General features: G+C 33.7%; 2 protein-coding genes across 2 annotated transcripts; one reads left to right on the forward strand and one right to left on the reverse strand.

The window, feature by feature from the left end:
* Positions 1-1877: 1877 nt before the first annotated feature.
* LOC129004273 (estradiol 17-beta-dehydrogenase 8-like) lies at positions 1878-10148 on the reverse strand. Its single transcript, XM_054432789.1, has 6 exons — positions 9975-10148; positions 8266-8382; positions 7097-7284; positions 6158-6336; positions 4778-4905; positions 1878-1988 (listed from the first exon to the last, which is right to left on the reverse strand). Exons 1-6 carry the CDS (start codon positions 10012-10014, stop codon positions 1903-1905), a joined length of 738 nt encoding a protein of 245 aa, XP_054288764.1. The 5' UTR covers positions 10015-10148; the 3' UTR covers positions 1878-1902.
* Positions 10149-19899: 9751 nt separating this feature from the next.
* On the forward strand, positions 19900-23876 carry LOC129004316 (uncharacterized). Its single transcript, XM_054432853.1, has 5 exons — positions 19900-20107; positions 20743-20825; positions 21181-21287; positions 21696-21823; positions 23420-23876. The coding sequence occupies exons 2-5, from the start codon at positions 20744-20746 to the stop codon at positions 23634-23636; spliced, it is 534 nt and encodes a 177-aa protein (XP_054288828.1). The 5' UTR covers positions 19900-20107; position 20743; the 3' UTR covers positions 23637-23876.
* The last annotated feature ends 1526 nt before the right edge of the window (positions 23877-25402 follow it).

Consider the following 25402-nt stretch of genomic DNA (forward strand, 5'->3'; position numbering starts at 1 on the left):
AATGTAATTTAATTCGATCACAGACAAATTTATCATAGCTTTTGTTATATAAAAGAATATTGAGGACATTTTCCATCACGATAAGTAAAATACCTCCGCCGCAGCAAACCTGCAGACTAAGTGAATTTCCATCTATCTGGCTGGAATTCCATTAAATTATTCCCTTAAAATTGTCAGATTTATTTCCTATTTAAATGTCATTAATTTTAATGAGTACTGTTTGCTGCTACAGGAAAGAAAATAGGGTTTTTTATTGAAATATTGATAGCTTAGTATGAAGTAAACAAAATTTCAAAATTGCATTAGAATATGTCCATAGACAAGCAAGCTACGACAGTTTATTTATTCTCCATAAAAATAATAGCCTAACATGGTAATTATAAATTTACACTTTTTTGGAATTTTTCCCCGTAACCGTTAGACATAAAACAATGCTTCTATATACTAAATTACTAATTCGTTTTTTGAGCTCTACAAAATGGTTTAGAAAGAAATTGCAAAATTGTATGTTTACAGGGTGAAAATGGGAAAATCCATTTTCCCCCCATAAAACCCCCATAACCCCCGTTCCCATAGTCCGATCATGCATATTAGCGAACTCGTTCGAATAGATGTAGGTTTACACGTTTATACCAAATTTAATCAAAATCGGATCATTTTTGCTTGAGTTGGATGATCCAACTGAAGGAGGCCACCATTGGGATATCGAAAACGGTAAGAATTAGAGTAAAGTTTAAATGGGACACATTCCTTTATTTTTGGTGAAACCTAAAAATAAGAATTCCGTTTTTTTTTTCATTCAACCAACATTTTCCAAAATGGAGGCCAACTTAGAAATTTCTTATAGAACACCCTATATTTTACGGATGTAACATGCAATTAACAAAAAATTCTTGAGAATTTTTCCATAAACCCACTCGTTAAGGAGTTATGAAAAAATTATTTCCGGTGTACATTTTCCATCATGTATCTCTTAAGCGAGTAGGTTTATATAGGCGAAAATGGGAAGAGTAAATAAGTGATTGCATCAACATTAAAAAAAAATAATAATAATAAAAAAATACGTACAAAGTATTGATTCTATTGTTTCAAATATGGCGGCCATTTTCCAAAATGGCAGCAAACTTGAAAATTGGAAATCCTTCTAAATCCTGTCTCAATTACATTTAATCCCTTCTCAATCCCGTCCCAATCCCATCTCAATCCCGTCTCAATACCATCTCAATCCATTTCAATCCTGTCTCAACCCATCTCAATCCCGTCTCAATCCACCTCAATCCCGTCTCAATACCATCTCAATCCATTTCAATCCCGTCTCAACCCATCTCAATCCCGTCTCAATCCAATCTATATACATCTCAATCCCGTCTCAATCAGGTCTCAATCAGTCAAAACCCGCCACAATGCCAAATCATTGACAGGTTAATCAACATAATTTCTTATTTCAGAACTAGGCAAACGAAAAATATTCGCTTTTTTACATAATGTTATGGTATTCATTTTACAAATTAATAACTTCTAATTATTAGGATTCTAATTATTTAGGAGGTTGACCTAAGACTTAGTTTTTTTTTTACAATATTGTACATACAGGGAGAGGGGTTAATATTCCTACGGCCAATTATCAATAATCATACAAAATTGCAGTCTAGCAAAAAAAAACAAAAACAAAAAAAAAGAAACAGTGCAACATGAACTTGGCATCAATCAGTAAATATTCTCTATATATTAGATTTTTTAAGGAAGTTTACAAGTGTGTCAAATCTTTATCTACTACTCTTGGCTCCACTGATTTTTTACCTTAGAGATAATAAGGACTAATTTGGGGGGCAAGGCATGTATTGAATAGATCAGTTTTTACTGCAGCATGAGAAATGATTTTATTGCAATAACAGCTAGACGTTAAAAGCCTCCATTTACAGGGACGTGGGCGCCGTTGACGTAGGACGCGCGATCTGAGGCCAAAAACACTATCACTTCCGCAACCTCTGAAACATATAACGTTTTATTAAATACATTGATGACTTAAACATTATATGAATATAACGATCTGAACAACTAAACACACTTAAACAACACATACGTGTTCCGGGACCGTTTGAATACTCCTCGTACTCAAAGAAACACAAATTACACAAATTTGTTTGAGTTATATTTAAAAACAGGAAAGTAGGGAAGTGCTGTAAACTGTGCAACGATACTGTAAGTAGATTCAAGAGGGTTCACTGTATCCAAGTTAAACAGTAAACCTTAGTTGAATGGGTTGATGTTTATTTGTTTTCACCACACTATGATGTTTTTGGCTGTATTACATACGTTAATTGGTGGCCGAAAGTTACGTTTTGCTGGCCATGCCAGCTGTCATCGTAATTTGGGGACCGAGCAGGTTTTTACAGGCCGGGGCCGCAAAATCAGCTGTCCGTTTACTTACTTAAAACATGCATGCTTTTAGCGAATTTCCCATATAGGGAATAAGCTATTACCGTAGTACTCATGGTAAGACTCGGACGCGGGACCGAATTTTTTTTTCGTTTTGAGGTCCCTAAAGGCCAAAAACACCATCCGTTCAAATTCATATATATATATATTTATATATTTATATATTTATATAGTTATATATTTATATATTTATATACATATATATATATATATATATATATATATGTGTCCGTTAGCACGATAACTCGAGCAAAGATGATCCGATTTTGATGAAATTTGGTGCAAACGTGTAAACCTACGTTTATTTGAACGAGTTCGCGATCCAGCATGATCGGACCATGGGAACGGGGGTTTACGGGGGATTTTTTGGGGTAAAAATAGGTTTTACCCATTTTTGACCCCAAAAACATAAAATTTAGCAATTTCTTTCCAAACCATTTTGTAGAGCTTAAAAAAACAAATAATTTAGTATATTGAAGCGTTATTATGCGCATAATGGTTACGGAGAAAATAAAAAAAATTGTAAATTTAAAATTCCCATGTTATTCTTATGGAGAATAAGTAAACTGTTGTAGTTTGCTTGTTTATGAACATATTTTGATCAAATTTGGAAAATGTTTTTATTTCTTACTAACTACTAACATTTTACAAAAAAAAAAAAAAAAAACAGTTTTACCCTCCCTGATGCAGCAAACTTAAGTACTTGTTAAACTAATTCTATTTAAATCGAGAATAAATGTTATATTTTTAAGTAGACATTTCAGTGTAAATCCAATCAGTCAAATGGAAATTTGCTTAGTCTGCAGGTTTGCTGCGGCGGGGGTATTTAAATACACAATCAAAATCCACAGCATTGCAATAGAATTGTGTTATTGTCACCGTTGCCTAGCAACTATTTATTTTTATTTTTGCTGATTCCTCAAATTATTTCTCCACATAAACAAAAAGTTGTAGTTGTGTTAACTATCAGTGTGCATTATTATAGTGGTGAATAGTGGTAACCGTGTAGTGTGGTGAAAAATAGGGTTCGTACCACGGACCGAAATGGTTTTGCAGCTCTCGATCGATTTAAGTTCTCGACTTCGTCTCGAACTTAAAAACTATCTCAAGCCGGCAAAACCTCATTTTCGGCCCTAGGTACGAAATATACTATTATATTCCAATGGCATTACATTGTATGGAAATTCATACAATAAATCAGCTTATATTTTAATATTCCACTAATTCTAAAATGAAAAGAGCCAGGCATCAGCCATAAATCATCAACAATATCGTAATCGCAGAAGTTTTACTTCAAACGTAGAGTTTTTGATATCTATAATCAATAGCAAGCAGTACAATACAGTTGTATTAAACATACAACACTGCCATTTTATCTACCTATTGAATTAGCTCAAGACATTATTAAGCTATGATCATAACCGGTTTCAAAATTATTTAATAAAAAAAGTAAACTCTCATGCATCTAAAGAAATACAGCTGTATTCAGAGACCCTTTGTATACCAATTTTATGCAAAGAAACACCATATACAAAAACAAACAAATATTGTAATTGATGATTTATAATTTATATAACTAATAACTAAAAAAAGCTTCGTTCATACACTGGCTACAACTGTTGTCTAGTTATACGTGACGTGATCGTGAAATATGGGGCTGTTTTAGGGCTATTTACTCTTCAGCCAGGGTAATTATACCATTGACTATAATGATTATAGTCATTATTATATAATGACTATGGTTGATCTACCTACAAATTTAACATGGAAAAGAAATATAATAGTTACTACTTTCAATATTTCTGTAACAAATTGACGCAGAATACAGAGTCAATATTCTACATTGTTTGTTTTTTTGTGCTGAATCTAATGATGAAAAATTTAATTTGAATATAAAAGCCTATAAACTTTTTAAAAAATATTTGAAAACTAACGTTTGAGGTAAACAGTCTTATTTTTTAGCACATAACACCCCGAAAATCCATGTTTGGGTTAGGTTATTATATGTTGTATATAGGTTTTATATGTTTTTATAATTTTCGTGAAAATCGGTCAATACTTAACTATAAATCGATGAAATTGCAGTCATCTTGTAGATTTGAGGGCCTCACGGAGGCCATCTAGGAAAAAACTACTTCCGGTTGTTTCAATTTTTGATAGAATTGTTTCTAGCACTTAAATACACCTGTTACTGCCAAAAACCGCTGAAACCCCTTTTGTTAGAGTTTGTTCTATCTTGGAGGTTTTTTGGGCTAAATCTACCTGTCTAAAAACCTACTAGTATTTTACGAAATCCCTGATGGAAGACTTCCCTTCTAAAATATTGACTACCACCTACCCTCAGGCCGTCCCTTCCTCTTGGTGGCGCAATGGTCTATCCAGTCTTGGACCATGTGAGGGGGAGAGTCCTTGCACATCGCTGTGTCAATCATGCCTGGCTGCACGTCGTTCACTCGGATGTTATACCTTGCATGGACATAGTGGCATATGTACGGTATAACAATTGAATTTGTAAACTTTAGTAGATTAACTAAAAAAACTAAAAACACCAGAAAATTGTGGACGTCTGGTAAGCCGCAGAAAAGTGGGAGATGTCTTAAATTAAAGGTCTTGACCCCAGGGACTCGGGGAAAATAGGAGAATTCCCATAAAGTTACAGTACCAGAAAACGAAATATAAAACTTTCTCCATAAGAATAGCACTAGAAGCCATTTACTTAATTAATTAGAAACAGATTTTTTAAAGCACTATGTGATATGAAAATTGACCATTATACACCTTTACAACTGAGTTTTGCTAAGCCATTATTACTACTACATTGAATAATTCGGAATTTCACCACAGCTTATTAACTCCATCCCTTAAGAATTGCGTGGAAAAACGATGTAGCACTTAAAGGGGTACCATGTGCAAAGTATGCAATATTATATTATTTACAAAACTTTTCCATCCTTTGTTTACAGTCGCAGATGAACTATTCTTGGTATAAAGACTGGTACAAGTACTTTTCCAGGGACCAGATGCCATCTCTGTTGTTTCCGTGTTTCCGATTGGTCGGCCACGTTGCTTCAGTCTCATTCATTGGTGGAGTCATTGCGAACGGTGTTTTTAGTGTACGACTCTGTAAGCTGTTAACACTACACCTTTGATAGACTATAGTGTTTTGTGATTGGTTATTATTTGCATGTTGTATCATGACTTGACTGCTATATAATGCATGTTTTTTTTACTGCTACCCTCGGTAGTGTATTCCTAATTAGGTTGGGCGTTTGTGTATTGTTAGTTGTAATGTGTTAGTTAAGTTTTTCACCTGAGGATGGGATCAGATTCCAGATCCTGAAACGTTGTGTATTGTTTTTTACCATCGTGATAGAAAATGTCCGCAATAAACCTTTGAACAACATATGCCATTTGTTGCTAGCAAAACCTATGGCTGGCTTACATAATTATGTTTTGAATTCACAATGGGCGACAGCTGGTCCATATAGATGGGATGTCGTCTTCGGTGTTGAAAAGACATTGATACAATGTATTGTAATACCTTGAGTAGCTTTGTTACGAATACCAGACATTTCTTTGGCCAAGCCATAATATCGATCTGTTTCAAATGTTCGAACATGTCAACATGGAAATCACCATGTGCCTCTCCAATAGGCAATGCTCTGAAATTGTGTTTCGGAGAACTGTCTATATTTATGCCTATGCCTATGGTACTTACCGACCCATATCCCTGGCCAGGCACCTCGTGACACCTTCCACCCCAAGTTTGCTAGCCGCGTAAGCACTCATACCCTCGAATCCGCGGTGGCCCGTCATACTGGCCACGTTTACGATAGAGCCGGCCATTTTGTTTCTGACGAGTCGCTTGCAAAACTCCTGACATGTGAAAAATGTCCCCTAGAATATTGAGACCAAGTTATAGACTGTAGTTGGTAGCTGTATCAACTTTGCGGATGTAATAAAACTATTCAAAATGCCTTCCACATGTTTTTGTAGGAAAACTATTTAAGTGTAGGAAACTTTGGTAATTTTTACTATGCATTCCAATCGAGTAAAGCTGAATATGTTTAACCCTTTAAATTTAAAAGCCCGCCAAGCATAAACGATGTATTGGAAGCAAGTTTGGTAACATAACCAAACTTTTACTGAAACTATTTAGCCTATGCAAGCACACTTCTATTAAATCGAACGTAAGGTGAACCCCAATGTGCTGCAACTCCAAGAGTCTAACAAACCAGTAATTATAATCACTTATCATTAATGTATGTGTTTACACTAAACATAGTCTTATATAAGAGTTTAGATTGGCCTGGAGTGGAAGCATAGTAAAAATAGCCAAATTTAAAATAATACCTAAAACTAATTTTAAAATTACTTTTTTTGAGATGTGAAGTTAGGATTTGCAAGTCAAGTCCACTTAAAACCTACAAGAAAGGAAGAAAAAAACTAAATTTCCATGGGACTATGCTGGGTTTCAGGTGAAATCAAGTAAATTTTGATTTGAAAATAAAAATTATCTTTAAAGTTAACTAATATCAATCTATATCAACCGGCTTTTTGGTCTCTCAGGGTCCAATGACTAAAAAGTAAAGTGGTGGCCACCACTCCGTTGATAATTGTTGATATTTTACGTGTAAAACTCTTAACACAAGCTCACTTTTAGATTGACATCAATGATGCTCTGGAAAGTCTCTGGGGTCTCTTCTAGTGGCGGAGTGAATCTGACAATGCCTGCACAGTTGACAAGAATGTCTGGGTATTTTCGGTATTCGATGAATATTTTATCTAGGATATACACAGGTGTTTTGTCGGTCACATCAAACTTCATCCATGAATGGCTGGCTCCTGGACATAACGAGGTTTTTTAACTTTACTTGAACTATGAAACCACCAAATTTAAAAAGCACAGAAAATTTCTTTTCCTAAGTCTATGATCATGCAATTGAGTTCAAATAATAACAACAGCTATGAACTAAGTCTGATGCAAAGTTGTGGTGGGAGAGGCCCAAAAAAAGAAACATGGTTTTTTTTTAGGAAGGGCCGGTTTCTCGTATAAAACCGTAGTTCGCTTGTACGCCGTAATGAGGCTCATCACCATTTACAAGCATAACATAATGCCAATTTAAGCTCTGTATCTGTGATGTACGCTTCGCTGTATGTTTTAAAGTTTTTATTTAAACAATCGAATCTCCCGCCACGTCCTAGGTAAGACAATAGACAAAAAGAATTAAATAAAGACCGTCATCTGTGTTGCGGTTACCATAGGTTCTGGCGCACACCACTGGAAGCGTCATGTAGTTCCGGCGTACACGTTAAGTGACTACACGGCGCTCCCAGCAGTGTGCACCGGAACCTATGGTAACCATGGTAACAGCAGCACGGCTGGTAAATTTTTTGTCTATGGTAAGACCCAGACTGCTAAAAGAAGACCACTAAGAAAAAATGATTTCTCGGCTGTTTTAACACTCTATAACCCATTTTCGTACTTTAACCTCACTCATTGCGTTATTAACACCACCTTCAGTCATTTTGGCAATGATTCTCAGCATCGGATATGTTTGTTATTGTAATCAAAAAAATATCACTGACCTAACCTCGGACGCGGCGGGAGATTTGAATTTTCACAAATTTTTAAAAACACACAGAGAATCATAAATGACAGCTACAGAGCAGACATTTGAGTCATTCTGTTCACAGATGCCAGTAAACGGCGATGAGTGAAATATAGATTTACATGCGAAACCGGCCCTACTTAAAAACCGCCCTTGTATTTTGTAGTTTTGCACATTGGTATCGTGGAGATGACCAACATGAAGTATAGCCTACCTGGTAATGTTTCCATTGTTGCCTTCGCTCCATAGTCATCCACACATGTGACAACTACCGTGGCACCTTCTCTGGCCAACACCTGACATGCTGCTCTGCCTATGCCACTACTCCCACCTGCGAAATGGTTGAGAAATGGTAAATGAACATCCATGATACTTAATGTACATACATTAACTCGCTCCGCTAACTCGCTAACAAATTTCAGGACGAATTTTAGGTTAATTTAACGAAAGTTGTACAACCTTAGGATACTATGAGGAAGATTGTTCTGGTTCAGAAACACATTTCTAGCCTAGGAGAAGCACTTGCAAAATTGGCAATCACTGGAAAGCACTGGCCAGAACCTGGGAATGGGCAGTATGGACCAGTATCTGGGAAGTACTGGACTAGAACATAGTTAGTACTGGACTAAAACCTGGCCAGAGTACTGGGCAAGAACCTGGGCAGTACTGGACCAGAACCCGGGCAGTATGGGCCAGTATCTGGTTGGAATTCTGGACCATACAGTTGTGAGAATTTAACCAAAGGAAGATAATAAGACACCTTTAGCAATAAACGATTTGTATTGAAAATTACATGCTAAAAAACTAATTATTTTAACAAAAAATAAGTTATGTGATTAATTAATTTGTTGTAAAATTAAAATAAAATTTGTATGAAAAAGTAAAATTACGTTAAGCTACCTTTACCATGAGCGTTAAGTAACAATGAGCTGTGGGTTAGCTTAGTAAGATATTAAATAGTTATTTTCTGTAGGAAATAAATATACGTTTTCAGTTCTTTAATGGGGTTAGTGTCATTCATTTATTCATTTATTCATTCATTTATTCATTTATTCATTTATTCATTTCTACGGCAAATGCCATTAAACAATACATATCAAAACAAGATGGTCTGCAAAAATAAATACAAGAATAGCAAATATACATGGAACAATACATTCAAGAGACTAGACAGATTGTATAGAATGATCCGACTCATTACAAAATAAAACATGCATGAACAAGTAGAATAAATAGTTGCAGACTAACATTACAAGAGACATCATATTATACTAATAGTAACGACAGAATAAATACTCAATACAAAATATTATATACATGAAGAAGCAAAATATAGTTTAAGACTGACATTACAAGAGATATTCATATCACTAGTTATCAGTGTCAGGTGTTATCAGTGAGTTAGTGTCAGGCAAATAGAGTGATAAGAGTCGACCCAATTGAACTTGACCTTAGCTATTAGTCTCACATTGGTAGATTTTCCTTATCAAACTGAATCTTTTTATGGACTCCTAGAGAAAACAATAAATAAATGTTTGTAAATGCAAACATTCCTCATAAGTTTGAAACGTATATCTTTATATTCATATTAAAAACAATATACTTTAAAAAATACCCATACAAATGCGTTTAAAATGCATATAAAAATTTGAACGATTAGTGTTTTTGGCCTCTCTAGAGACATAAAAATGAAAAAATCTAGGGTCTAGGTGAAAAAATACAGTGCCAACTACAATAACAACTACAGTACTTCCAGAGAGCACAGAATAGAAAGGCTACTTCCCTATAGGGAAATTCTCTAAAAGCTAGAGTGACTGTTGCATAACATTTATAACAGCCCATGTGGTATACAGTTAGTTAATCAAATTCTTAGTAGTCCAACTATTAAATAAACGTTATAGAGATTAAAAACAGTAATATTACCTGTCACAAGAGCCAATCTGCCTTCAACCAGGCCTGGCATTCTGGTGTATCGGTTGTGAGAAAAAAACTGCAAAACTATAGATTTTCAATATATGAAACACACACCTCAGTACCAATTCTCTCACACACGCGCACACACTTCAAGCGGTTGTGTTGGGACAGGGATCCATAGCAATTTCATACTGTGGCTACTGCAGTAGCAGCTGGTACACAGATGCAGAAGGGGACGCGGAAAGGTCGCCCCCGGAAACATCACCCCCCTACGTCATATTGACGTCAGAGACCGGGGGGTGATGTTTCCGGCCGCGGACACTCAATTTCAGTTGCAGCATGCACTCGTCGATATGACGAGTTATTTTTGAGTTTGCGCATTAATTAGATAATTATATTCACTTATCATATACAATTACCAGATTTTCTAATTAGAATTGATTGTGTTAACCGGATACGTTAACCCCGATCGTTTTCAAAATTCACACCCCGGAAAGGTCCCCCCGTGCCATGATCTCCCCCGGTATACCTGCTGTAGGGCTTGGGCTCGTGACTCGAGCCAGCTATTGTTCACAAGGGTAGAGACTGTCCCATATTACCACCGCTCGACTGAACTCGCAAGAATGGGAAGGATTTGGTATTATTACGCAAATGTTGTGGATATTAAGATAAATACAAATTAACACTTTGATATTGTGCTTTCTCTAGACATTTCCCCTTAATTTTATACATCAAATGATGTATAAATTACATATAGTTTTTTTCCGTCAACGTATAAAATGTATTTGAAACACGTGGAAATGAAATAAAATGTTTATAGTAATAGTGACAATTAAGTAAGGAATCAACTCGTATTAATATGAGCATGCTTCAACCACTCAACATCATAATACAGTCAATACACACTTGACAAACATATTTTCACATTTCCTAATTCTTAAATTGTTAACATTGAGCAATAAATGCTGTATATAATTTTTATACATTTAAATAATTGTCTGGATTTTATGGTAAAATAAATGCATTGAGAATATTCCTGATTTGATTTTTGATATTGGTGAAGGACTCTTTCCCGTAAAAAGAATTTAGAAAGTAAATATTGGTTAGTTTCTTCGGCAATAAACAGGAAAAAGCTCACACTGTTTACGTTTGCGTTGACAGAGAAGCAAGCAACAGTGTCACATTCACTTTATTTCATGATTTCACACTGCTGATATTAAATAACTAAATTGACATTGAAGTACCGTAGTACAGTTATTCCATGAACGGTCGCCCATTGTTTTGAAAGTTACACATTTAAATCTACCTATAGTTCGCAGAATATTAATACGTATAACTTATAAGTTTGCAAGAGAACATAATCCTAAGTATAGTATCCACTATTCTCAGAGTATTGATTTATGGAATTCGTCTGTAATTTGCAGACTATTAATTCGTAGAGTACAACTGTATTTATAGCGGGAAGTATTTTTTTGTAAAATAGCTTAGACTTCCCCATTTCAGGTATCCCTCCCAAGAATACCTGAGCCAAATACGTTTGTTTAACATAGTCAAGGAAAAGTTTAGTTAGTTATTTACTAAAGTCAGTTTCATCTTTTTACCATAATTCGTACATTAATATAATTCATAATTTATCAGTGTTATCTAGCCTATGTACTTAATTAATTTGGAAGGGGTTAATTTGTGAACAGAACGCCTCATTGAGTTTTAAACAGATTTTGAAAATGTTAATGTAATTTGTAAAAAGTATACTCTAAAGTTGCACTAACAATAAAATCAGCTCAAAATATTGTAGGGGATTTTCCCCAGTGTTTTCTAGAGACCTGCTACACCGGTTCACATTTTTATAACCCTCGAAATTTTGGTATATCGATATAGACTACACACATTCTACAAACATGACATAACTTTCATGGCATAAACTTATAGGCCTACTTACACAGATTTGATTTCAGACAAATCTTGATTTTACCCAAGGGTAGATGTATAGTTCAAATCAAATCTACAGATATCCTGAATACGAAGATCCGTTACGGTAGGAAAAAACAACATTTAAAATTGAAACAGTATGCGGGCAAACACCGACGATCAATATTTAAGTAAACTACTTGTAACATAAAAACGTCAATGACAGTTTGAAACCAGCTGTTAGTTAAAACAGCAATGAAACGACTTTAAATTATTAGCGTTGGCTGCTAGACTAAAAAAATTAAACTTTAAAAAATGAAATCATGGCATTGAAATTCCCTTCCTTAGAAAATTATATTTATTTCAACACAAAAATCACGAAATCGCGAAAGTGGTTGATTCAGAATCCTGAAATGGAAAAAAAACTCTGTCACGTTTAAAAATATAATAAATCACAATTAATTGCACACTCTAGTGGAAATCGATGAAACCCACCCACATGAATTCTTGCTTATCCGTTTACTTTTCCACTCTTTGCGTTTTTGTACATGCCAAGTCAAGTCTTAAAACATTACATTTAAAACAATTGTATTAAATCTTCCATAAATTACAAGAAATAGTGACTCATCCATTTTCCCCGATTCCGAATATTTGTGCGCAATCTTGGCGACTTATGTTCAGTCTCCAGCATTTTGGAGGTGTTCGCAATTCAGACACACCCGTTCCCATAGTCCGATTATGCTGGTTCACGAACTCGTTCTAATAAACTTAGGCTTACACGTTTGTAACAAATCTCATCAAACTCGCAGCGTTGTTGCCCGAGTTACCGCGCTCACGGTCACATATTTAGGGTGTATTTATAAAGTCCCGCATGGGCTTAATATTTTCAAAACGGCAATAGATAAATCAATAAGATTTGGTACATAAACACCACACCTAAAAACAACGTTTTAAAGACTGTCAGTTTTCTGTCACATAATGGGGACATCCCGCAAGGAGTCAGAAGGAAATCTTAAATAAGAGCATAGGTTGATATTTACAGATAACCGTAGGCATATTCAACAACTTAGGCTAGGATTATACTAGGACGCTAGCGTCCGAGAGGCCAGCGTCCGGGACGCTAGCGGGGCATTAAATCAAATGGGGGCGATTATACTTTGGATGCTAGCGTCGGATGCTAAAAAAAGTTACCGAAAGCTCGAAGTTATTACCGTAGGTGGCATCGTAAAACCTAGGCCCGGGACCGATTTACTTTTTCATTTTGATGTCCCCAGAGGCCAAAAACACCATCCGATCGTATAGATTTAAATATTATATATATATGTCTGTAAACAACTGGAGTAACTTTTGATCTATTTTGAAGAAATTTGGTTTTAATGTGAAGGGTGGGATAAATTTGAATGAGTTCGTGAACCAGCATGAACATACCTTGGGAACGGGGTTAATGTGCTAAAAAAAGGGGTTTGTTATTTTTGACCCATAAAACTAAAAAAATTCACAATTTCTCTCTAGATAATTTTAATGAGCTTAAAAACAAATAATTTAGTACCTATATTTAAGTTTTTTTGTACTGTTATTAGTTATGGAGAAAATTAAAAAAAATTGTATATTAAAATTGCCATGTTATTCTTATAGAAAATGTTGTTAAGTGTTGGAATTTGCTTGTGTATGGATATATTTCGATTAAACTTGGCCAATTTGTTTTATACTAAGCTAATAATACAGTATTTTACTAAAAAAACACACTTTATTAGCCCCCTTAAAACTTAAAACCTTGGTACTCGTTAAACCTAATGTTATTTAATGTTACAAAAAGTGACTAAACATTGAAATCAAATGACAGTCCGAGAGGCTAGCATCCCAACACAAATCACGTCATTTTTCGGCTCGAGGTGGGACGCTAGCCTCTCGGATGCCAGCATCCCGGACGCCAGCGTCCTAGTATAATCCTAGCCTTAGTAAAACGTTATTTTTTGTATTAAAGCCATTTTTCATTTAGGACACAAATGATTTTTCTTTTTGCTTTCTTTATTTGTTGTGCTCTTGGTCTTTAATGTTTACCAGGTTTTTAATGATTTATTTGTTGCCAAAAACAATTTAAGAAAATATATTTAATTATTTACTTACATTATTTTTTACGTAGTTAAAATGACTAAGTATTTGATTTGATAATTTGAAATATTATCAACATATTATTTTCAACCTTTTCCCATATAAGAAGGTGTCCAAACATTACCAAATAGGTAAAGGTACTACAGTAGCAAAATGTATATTTATAAACAGAAATAAAAATAAGAATAAGAAACGAAACACACAAATTTAAAGTGCGTAACACAAAAAAAATATCTTTATGCTTTTTTATTCTTTTTGTGCTCTTGATTTTGATTTTGATATATTTTATTGTTTTAAATTATATTGTAAATGAAGTTTGTATCGGTACTGTATAAATTCCTTGACACTTTGTAGAATATTAAATTGTTATTCAGTTATAGTAATTGTAACCAGTTCAGATTAAATTGTATATATATATATATATATATATATATATATATATATATATATATATATATATATATGTTTATAGTGTTTTATAAGTTTACTCTTTTTTTTACGCAGTCTATCCAACTTTTGTTGGTCAAAGATGAAGGAATCAAGTATTCAAGTAAGTAAGTATATTTTTGTATTTTCTTTCCACAATTAAAATGTATAGGCCTAATAGACGATTTAGTACTCATTGTGTGTATTTATTTCTCAATTTAAGTACCTGTCTTCCAAACTTTGTTACAAAATCCTAAATTTGTGTTAGCGAATTTCCCCTATAGGGAATAAGCTATTACCGTAGTACTCATGGTAAGACCTGGACCCGGGACCGATTTACTTTTTCGTTTTGAGGTCCCTAGATGCCAAAAACACCATCCGTTCAAATTCATAAATTTGATGAAATTTGGTACACGCGTGTAAACCTACGTTTCGAACCAGCATGATCGAACCAAGGGAACGGGGGTTTATGGGGTAAAAATTGGGTTTTCCCATTTTTGACACTAAAAACTTAAAATTTCGCAATTTCTTTATAAACCATTTTGTAGAGCTTAAAAACAAATAATTTAGTATATTGAAGCGTTAATTATGCGCCTAATGGTTACGGAGAAAATTCCGAAAATCTGTAAATTTAAAATTTCCATGTTATACTTAGAATAAGTAAACTGTTGTAGTTTGCTTGTTTATATACATATTTTAATCAAATTTGGAAAATGCATTCATTTCATACTAAACTATTATCATAAAAAAACCACCTTTTTACCCTCCCTGTTGCAGCAAACCTAAGTACTCGTTAAACTTTGATGATTCAAAACTGGACCCAGCTGTTCCGGATCATTGGGCTTTAAATAAATGGTCCTGGCTAATGAAACAGCTGATCTTAGTCAGTAACAAAGCTACACAGATCATCTCACACCATTCTATTATACACTCATATTTGGGTTAAAATACGCACCTAGGTGGCGTCCCCATATCAATTGATATTGATATTGATATATATTGAACTAATGTTATTTAAATAGGGAATAAATGTGATATTTTTACAGAGACATTTTAGCGTAAATCCAATCAGGCAAGTGGAAATTCGCTTAGTCTGCAGGTTTGCTGTGTCGGGGGTATTTTTAATTATAATTGACACTTTGTGATACATTAATTGGAGTATATACGAATGTTACTATCGTTTAAGCGATGTAATACAAGTTTACAGCTCAACATTTCAAATTTTGATTACATATTAAAAATTTGAACTCACGTATATTTTCCCCTTAGTAATTATGAAACATAATTTTGCAAACTTCAGTAGCAAAAAGGTTTTCTAAACATATACATCTTATAACAAAACTAATTTATTGGTATATCAACACTGATTGCAAGTCCTCTTCTCGATTTAAAGTGATTCTGATATTTTGATTATACTTTCATTATATTTTGACTCTATTCCAGTGATATGAAACTAGCCTAGGCTGTTTCTGAATTAAGGTACTTTTTGGCATAACCTTTAGAATAGTAGCCTATCATTTACATATTTGTAATTACTAACAATTAATTATTTCGATAAGTTTAAGGGATTAATCCCCTAAAAGATATTATTATGTTTATTCTTATTTAATAATCTGTTTCTAATTTTCAAATTATTAATTAAATCGGGGCCAAACCTAAAGCAATGCGATTCATTTTTAATACATTTATACATTATTCTATTTTTAACAAATGTGTTGCTTAACAATTACCATAGGGTGTAAGGTAAGTTTACTGATGTTGATAAGTATAACTACCATTTAATGCAACAGAAAAAAATTATACTTTACGCATTATCGTTGGTTATGAATTAAGTATAAAAGAATCATTTTTTAAAGTCAATCTTTGCTCGCATTATTTAGTTGTCTTAGAAGTTCATACACATCTAAATCTACTGATTGATATTCAACCACAGCGTCTGAAATTTTCTTCTGTGGAAAAGCTGTTGTCCAAGCGACAATAATAATGAACTAGCGGCCGACCCTCAGAACAATGGACTCAGGAGGACGGGCAGCAGGTAGGCTGCCGAGCAGCCCAGCCCTACTAGGGGTAGCGTTTCAGGGGGGGACGATTCCGGGGTGTACATAGGGGATGCCTTGCCGGGGAAGACCTTTCCGTTTCTACTTGTTTGAATTAAAATTAATAACATAATTAGTTCATATCAACTAGATTTTGATAAATTACTTGTCAAGCCCTTGGGGGGGAACGATTCCGGTCGCGGACATAGATTTTATACCAGCTGGTTGTCTGGTTTCGTGACGTCACGTTTAGCCTGGGGGGTGATGTTTCCGGGGGCGACCATTCCGGCGACCCGATGCAGAAAACGACATTGAACTTGTACTATCAACAAACGTTCAATCAGCCGAAGTGTAATTGCCGAGCAGCAGATATAAGTTTTTTTTAGGAAACTGCAACTGAAATACTATCAGCTACTAGAGTGCTCAATAACGTATACCTAAAATGTTGTACCTTTCTCAAATTATTGTTCCAAACATATTTGAATGAGCTTCTCTAACCTATACCGCTGTTGTTAAACTTGTATCATCTACCTTAGCATTTGCTGTTAGGACCATTTAGGTTACAAAAAAGATTATACAGGGTGTCCCGGAACTCTTTACCAATATTCATTGTTCCTGAGTAAGAAACATATCTAAATATCAAATGTAAATCGTCCGGAAGTCAATTTCACTTTTTTCTTAAAAGTTGTTAATAAGTCTACTCTGAAGTAATGTGAAAAACAAACCCGTGCCTAGCGTCCTAGGCCTAGGGAAAAAATACCTTTCGACTTCATTCACAACATTAACGTAATCGTCTCGTGTTCTCTTTGTATATTGTATTTATTGTTTGTTTATACAAGCGAAATTTGTATTTGATAGAAACCCTAACACATACGGTCCAAATTTGTTAAAAGTATTTTATTGTTTGTAAATTTTATTCAATTTTTGAGTTGGGACTTGTTTGCTGATAATGTTGTGCTTGCAACAAAATTAGGCAGAAGACGTTTCATGAAAAAAAAAAAAAATAACTTGAGACAGAGGTAAGGTAGTCTATTTAAAAAAATCTAATGCAGTAGTGAATATATAGCTAGTATTCGATTATATGTATACAGCGCTCTCTTGTCAATGGGTAGCTAAATTTAGTCGCGAGCATAACAATTAGTTGTGAATGGAGTATTCAAATGTGAACATATTATTTACTCCTACATATACATTTTAGAATCGAGTTATGAACATATTATTCTTTTGCCAATACATTTATCTGTCTTATGTATGTTATTGCACGAATTAATTATACATGTCTTAAGAGAAATATTTTTATTTGAGATTTAGTGAATATAAAACCATTTCTTCGAATCATGCTTCACATAATATTTAAATAAATGATACCTGATACAAAATATTTTAAAATTAAATTACTAAAATATAGGTGTTTTTATGACAAAATGTTTTTTGACAAAATACTATCTGACGATACCAAGTTCAAAAAGATCGAATAACAATTACCTGAAATATCGCGATTTTTTGTTTGAAGTGGGGTAGAACAAGACTACTTAACTGGTCAAGGTTTGCCTCATTTTACAAATAAAATTGTTGATATAACAGGTATTTTTAATTCGATCTTTTTGAACTTGGTATCGTTTGATGGGGAATTAAAAATGCTAAAAAGAAAAATATCCATCAAATTCTTTCATAAAATCAGCCATATGTTAGCAATTTAAGTTTAAAAAATTAAAATTACCACCATTTTGAAACTATAAGTTGAATTAAGATAGCTTTTTCCAACCATGGGTCTCTACTACCTTAACATGTATGCCAAGTTTCAGAAAGACCGGTTGAAACAATTCAAACATAAAAATATTTAGGTAAAAAATACAAAATGGGGGATATCTGGCTAACAATGCGATTTTGGAAAAAAAAAAATATTCAAGATTTTCTCTTTATTTTGACTGAAGTAACGACTACGTAAAATATGTCCACACCTTTTTTGAACACCCTGACGTAGTCATTACGTCGGTTAGATCATTAATTTACATATTTTGACTAGACTGTTAATTGTAGAAGAAATAAAAACGTTGAATATATTATTCAGACGGAAAAATGTATGATTTTGATTTCTCTCCGTCTGAATAATATATTAAACGTCTTTATTTCTTCTACAATTAACAGTCTAGTCAAAATATGTAAATTAATGATCTAACCTCCGGAATAATCCGAATATTTGAATCTTTGCACACATATTTCGAGGTACCTAGGGAAGATTATACCAAAATTTCCCATAAATCTGAGGCGAGCTCTAACAGAAATTAGTGAAAACAGGGCACCTTTTTGGGTTTTGGTTAAAATCTCAAGAACCGTCGGTCGAAGATAAAAGTTACTGTGTACCAAATGAAAGATAATTAAATTTTCAACAGAAATGGTATGTACACTTTTATTTTATTTCTAATGGTTACCGAGTTATAGCCCCCCGACAGTTTGAGAAAAACACCACATTTTAGCACTTTATAACTCGGCAACCATTAGGAATAAAATAAAAGTGTAAATATCTTGTTTGCTGAGAATTTAATGATCCTTCATTTCATTTGGTATATATAGTCACTTTCAACTCCGACCGACGGTTCTCAAGATTTTAGCCAAAAACCAAAAAAGGTACCCTGTTTTCGCTAATTGCCGCATGAGCTCGCTTCATATATATGGGGATTTTCGGTATAATCTTCCTTAGGTACCTAGAAATAAGGGTGCAAAGTTTCAAAACTTTTGGAATTTTTTGGAGGTTAACCCTTTTCTTGACTGTACTATTAATACAATAATTGGTTCTTAAATAAGTCAATATGTTCTCATGAGTTATAGACTGCTTTACTTGATTGTTTATATACTCATACGATAAATTCCATAATGAATATAAAGCTATTTTCGTATACAGGTACCTTAAATTTATTTGACACTTCTTAAAAGATTGCCGAATTTTTTCATCAAATTATTATATTACCTTTCAGAACCTAACATACAAGGACCCATGGGCAAATCTTCTATTAGTTAATCACTAAGAATGAATTTAGAAGATATGTTTATTATTAAACATAAGTTACAGTTTCCAAAGTAAAACAGGCTGGTTAAAATGAATGAATTAACTCTCCAATCAATTATTGTTATTTGTCCACTAGTCTTATTGAAATTATTACTATTGTGAAGACCATATTACCCAATAATCAACGCATTACATTAAATGAAATACGCTAACAAACATTTCGTGTATTAAAAACCTAGATAATCAAAAACATTAAACAAGAACATCCTTTTATCTTTACAAGCACCACTTGAATCGAGTTAAACCGATTAAAATGACTTAACAAATTTAATATTGCATAGGTATTAATCTAGTATCAACAGGATTCATTTCACATGATTATCGGCTATAAAAAGAAAATCTAGTATTCTTAAACTTGTCACTTAGTCATCTGATAGTGTGATAGTGTGTGTCGTGTCTTTAGTTTGACGCCTGCGCACTCGAAAGACCGTCTTCTTTGTTTCAGCTATGGAATCGACAATTTGGAAGCTTCTAGAACTCGACGTGCAACCTTCTAGCAAGTTGTCTTCTTGAATAAACCCCAACAACATTTTATGCCTAATGGATTTTTCAAAACTATTTCAACACCAGCTCTTATAACACCAAGGAAAGAAGTGAGTTTTTAAGAATTATTTATCATAAATTTAAAGACATATGTTTCAGAGTAGTCAAAAACTTGTCAACCTAGAATTTATTACAGTAGTTTACAATTAACTGTTTTAACTACGTGAACGGAGTTTAAATTTCAATGTAATGTTTCATCGGATGCTGTTTACGAGATCGGCTAGTTTTGTGTTTGTCGGGGTTTTAAACATTATCCGCGACATTATCTAACAAGTCCTACGGGAAAGCTCCAAACCCCAGTCTCGTTACTATCTAAAGTTGAAATTTTTTGTTGGACACCATAATTAATTGATAACCCGATAACTGGTGTCACCTGAGCTAAGAATCGATCAAGTTAGACGTCGACTCAGCTACTTTTGAGTTTGAATGTCAACACTAACCACTCCGCTACCAGTAAAATCAACAATATTCACAATTTAAAAAAATAATTAATGATCAGCTGATTGCCACCTGTGCATTACTGTTGTTCTGGATAGCGAGTAAAACATACTAAATGAAACCTTACAATTTTGTACCTCTACACAATGTATAAAACATTGCGTATTAGCTTGTAATAGTATAGTTTTCAACAATGTAAATGGTATCTGTGTGTTTGTGTGTGCTCTAAGGGTTGTATGGTTTACAGGATGCCAGCACGAGAGGCCTATATCATGTTGGTGGGGATCCTAATGGCTACTTGCCGAGAAGTAAGCGGCGTCGTCGTCCATGGTAATAAAATGTATTTTTTCCATTTGTTTAAAGTAAATTATGTTTGATAACTAAAACAACTATGTCCACGAGACAAATTTTGTATTGTAACATGTAAGTAAAATTTGCAGTAGTTTGTCAGCTATCTATAATATCACAAAACAAGGTAGTTTTTTGATCTTTCGGGTTTCATATATGCCCGGCCTTAATATGTAGTTGACTGACAAAAAATTTAATGTTTTATATAATACTTGATTTAAAATTAATTAATTACTTCTACTTTATTTTTCAACGAGAAAAAAAGCTATATGAAATATTTCTTGTACTATTTTCCCTCTATTATTGGTAGTTTTTTTCTCAACCAAATATTTTTTAGCAACCGTGGATCTAGGAGGGGGACAAACGGAATTGCTGCAGATGCTTTTGAAAAAGATTGACACTATGGTCAGTAAAGAACAAGAGGACACTAAGATAATTGCAACAGTAAGTAATCAATATCACAGCAAACTTACTAAATTATATATGCTGTACTATTTTGCCGTATTAATATACTTCACTGACACTGACTACAGAACCACAGACAAGCTAGGAAAATTTAGTTTTTTACTTATTATAAATTTTCAGGTATAATTACACAAATTATTAGTTTTTGTTTATGTTCTTAAAATTGTTAACTGCTGGGAGTTTCAGTTGCGTCAATTTTAGTATTTTTGCCGTGTTTACAAAGACAAAATAAACAGAAAATAGCTTATAAACAAATAACTGTTAGTAAATTTCAAATATAACACATTTTGATAAATGAAAGGGCAAAGTCTAACATGGACAACTACTGTAGTGATTGTTTTTGTATAATTTTGTGTATTTATTTTAAGTTGAGCTTTGTGGCTACAGGAGGGTTCAGAATTGGCAGATACCCTACTGCTGGCCTCTTCATCGGTCACAATCAAGGGTAACATCACCGATCACGACAGACGATTGACTCTTACCTTCACACTACAGGCGTCCAGGTCAGACCACAGGTAAATGCAACAATTCTCAACACCTACAACTGTTCGTGTACCTTCGATTCCTTAATTGCCACAAGCGTAGACAATAGGAAAATAATACAACCTCCCATACCTTCGTCCATGTAAATCCTTCTATAAGTTCAGGAAGTATTTATACAATTTTGTTTAACTAACCCTTCATCAGGTTTTCAAAACACGAGACATATTATTCTCTTCACAGATTCATCACTTGTCATGCATTATGAATACAGAATTCATACTGTATATAAACACATTTTGAACTTAAAGTCTATAGACTTTTTTATTTTTTTCTTACATTTTTAGTTTAGATATTTGTACCCTTAACAATAGTCCAGCATTGTTTTGTTAAACTATTTATTCTTTTTATTCTCCTGCTGTATATTCTTCTTGTTATAACGGGTTATACCATTATTCTTGTGTTGCTAATTTCACTACAAACGTGGTATTTTCTGGAGAATTAAATTATCCGAACACATTTTTAAATATTACTAGTAACATGCAGTTATAAATTTTATGTAGTCATCGAAACACTATATAATAAAAAAAGTGGATTGAGAAAATCCTATAATCTGTACAAGTACTACATACGTCGATTTAAATCAATACAGATTAGAGTGTTATTATGGTGTTATCTAAAAACGTATCTTATTGTGATTAACTGATGTAAAGTATGGAACATTCGCATAATACAATTACTGAATAAATCTTATAGTGTACTAGGTAGTCTTCACTTTGACGACTGCACACTCAAAAGATAATGGTGTCATCTTTGTGTTATAGACCAAAGTGTTCGTTTGTTTTTAGAACCCCACGTACAAATCTATGTGATTTTGGATATCAATACCGGATTTGCATATAATAAGTTTCCTCTACTGCCAAAAAAAGCCATTCCTGTAATTGAATACTTCAGTAGCATCTCTTTGTTTGATAGCAAAACCAGATGGAAGCACAAAACTACGTTCTTTTTTAAATAACTGGCTGTTGGGCCGTCCTACGTACGGGAATCAAGTATTCGATTAAATTTGAAAAAATAGGCTATAATTCATAACAGCTAGTTTACACTCATAAAGAAAAATTCTGGCAGTTTGAGTCGGGAAAATTATCTTGTAAACTAATACCACGTGACCATCTCTATTTCATTCATCCGATTATAGGCCTATACGATATGCATTTTAAATCCCACTGTTTTACAATAAAACAGCAATTGTGTACATTTAAAAAACCTTTAAGTGAGATTGACGGTCGATTCACACACACACACACACACACACACGCACACTGGTTTCAAGTACAGTAACACTTTACCACCACCTTTAATTGCATATTGTATCAATCTCCGGTAGCTAACGTAATGGGTAAAAAGTGTACAAAATGTTAGTTTTATAATTAGTTAGATTTTATGAATAGTGTACTACGCTAAAAAATATTATGCGTCGAAAACAAGGCCAAATATATTTTTCGATACTCGCTAATTTTGTTTTGCTCTCCTGGGTCGTCAAACTTGGAGTACTGTACTTAAAACACTTAAGGCCCAGTGATGAAATATACTAGTAAAAAGTACACTAAGCTGTTACGTCTTTTCCAAAGCTCTGCCACCGCCATGATAGATGCTGATGACGAAGACGCCGAAGAAGATGATGAGTGGCGATGCTGCAGCTCCAGCGGCGTGCTGACTCCGATAGTGGACGTCGTGGAGCCATACTTCCTCGGCTTCGTGGAGCTCGTGGTCAACGGCATCCTCAGCACAGTGATCAGCAACTTTCTAGACGGCAGCAATCTTCTGGGGGACGTCAGATTAGTTTGAACCGTTCTACTCTATAACTTGCTGTAGGGGTCTAAAAATAACTATTGATTAGGAATCCTAAATAAGTTTATATCAATCTACCCGATGTATCTTCCAAATCTTATGGATTGGCTGAAGAAAATTTAAATTTTTAAAAGCTATTTTCGTCGTCACATTTAAAAATGTAAATGGGTCAGATGAAGACAATTTAATGTACTTTACGTTCGGTAACGCCTACATGTTTTGGTGTCTTCTCTTCGTCAACATTCTGTCACGGATATTAGAACGAAAAACTGTAAGTATCATAAACACAAAAAAATGACGTTGTTGGCCCAAAAGTAAAAATATTCGTATTAAATGGAATAATTGTCAAACCAGATATTGCTGTTATCGGGTCAATCGGTCAATGACGTTATTTGTTTATGTTTATGATCCATACTGTTCCGTGTATGTCCATATCTGTTCTAATATCTGATGAGTCTGTTATAATAATTTTAAAATAATTACCACCAAAACGAGCGGTCTATTTGCCAACAGTTTCTCCTCTGGATTAAATTTCCTTGGTTAAAGAACAATGAAAACATCGTAATTATTCTTATTTTCTTTCCATCCTGTAACTACTGAAAATTACAAAAAGTAAAGATTATAATAACGTCAAAAGTAAAAACAAAAGTAAGAGTCTGAATTTATAACTTTTAGATATGAGTTTTTGAACTCAAATATTTCTATGGGAATAGTAAGATATACAGCTGGTTTACAATGACGAAAATTAAGTGTATAGCTTCGATTGTCAAACAGTGTTACTTTACTGTACTGTTGAAGAAATGTTTAATCCTTTTATACAAAGAGGTTTTTGACATTATTGTACTCAAGTTGTAGATCTAACCAAGGGAATTTGAACATGAGGTGTTGTTAAATCTATATGAGTAAATTGATTAGTTTTTAAATCAAATAGTTTATTATTTGTGTAACATTTTAAATTCCATTCAGAAAATATTCTTAAAACAAATTTACTTCCTTAGTTAATTTTTTTCTCAAACGATTAATTGTTGCTAAATCAACTTTCTGGTGAGTTTTTTCCTTTTATTGTATTAGTAAAAGTATAAATAAACCACACAATAAGTTGGCTTAAAAATAAGAATATCGAAAATGTGAGACCTAACGGATGTTTATTGCGTTGATTCAATAGACAAATGTAAAAAAAAACATTGAATAAAAATAAATTTACGATCCTCTGACTATTAATATGACTACCCATAGCTATAGTTATCCCAAATAATAAACAAATATATTGCCTAATTTGTGGATCATTAAGACTAATTTTGCAGCGAAGCATTCAAAGACAATGATATAAGTTACAATCGCAAATAATAGCATGGCACGAGGGGCCAAGTATTGTTCGTGGTGTTTAATTTGTAGTAGAAGTAGACGTTAAAAAACACAGGCCTACATATGTACAATTCCCATTATATACATTACAGACTAAATTATACATCAAATTATATAATAACATGTTATCATGCTCACGTACCGTTGCTATTTGCACAACATTTTGTGCACGACCTTGTCGTCTCCAGTCATTGAAAACCATTCTAGGCCTAATAGAGCGGAGGCTGGCGTTTACCCCCCCTCCCCCCCCGGTGGGAATTTTCGACATATACATTTTTTTGTTTGTATTGACATGTACTTTAAGGTTTTAGGTGTTTGCCACTTGTGAATTACAGCATGTTCTGGAAAACACGAAAATATCATGAATATATATATTTAAAAAAATGGTTTTTCTTTAG

The sequence above is a fragment of the Macrosteles quadrilineatus genome, unplaced genomic scaffold, assembly GCF_028750875.1.
Source record: "Macrosteles quadrilineatus isolate MER2022 unplaced genomic scaffold, UCM_ALF_1.0 Scaffold_9__3_contigs__length_116548681, whole genome shotgun sequence".
In the NCBI taxonomy this organism is placed as follows: domain Eukaryota; kingdom Metazoa; phylum Arthropoda; class Insecta; order Hemiptera; family Cicadellidae; genus Macrosteles; species Macrosteles quadrilineatus.

Bases quoted from the DNA above. Each gene is read 5' to 3' on its own strand.
- LOC129004273 (XM_054432789.1), bottom strand. From the start codon at position 10,014: ATGCCAGGCCTGGTTGAAGGCAGATTGGCTCTTGTGACAG. The intron at 7,285-8,265 runs GTAGGCTATACT...CGTTATGTCCAG, and splicing joins AACAATGGAAACATTACCAG to GAGCCAGCCATTCATGGATG. The intron at 4,906-6,157 runs GTAAGTACCATA...TGTCCATGCAAG, and splicing joins CTGGCCAGGGATATGGGTCG to GTATAACATCCGAGTGAACG.
- LOC129004316 (XM_054432853.1), top strand. From the start codon at position 20,744: ATGCCAGCACGAGAGGCCTATATCATGTTGGTGGGGATCCTAATGGCT. The intron at 20,826-21,180 runs GTAATAAAATGT...AATATTTTTTAG, and splicing joins AAGCGGCGTCGTCGTCCATG to CAACCGTGGATCTAGGAGGG. The intron at 21,288-21,695 runs GTAAGTAATCAA...TTGTGGCTACAG, and splicing joins ACACTAAGATAATTGCAACA to GAGGGTTCAGAATTGGCAGA.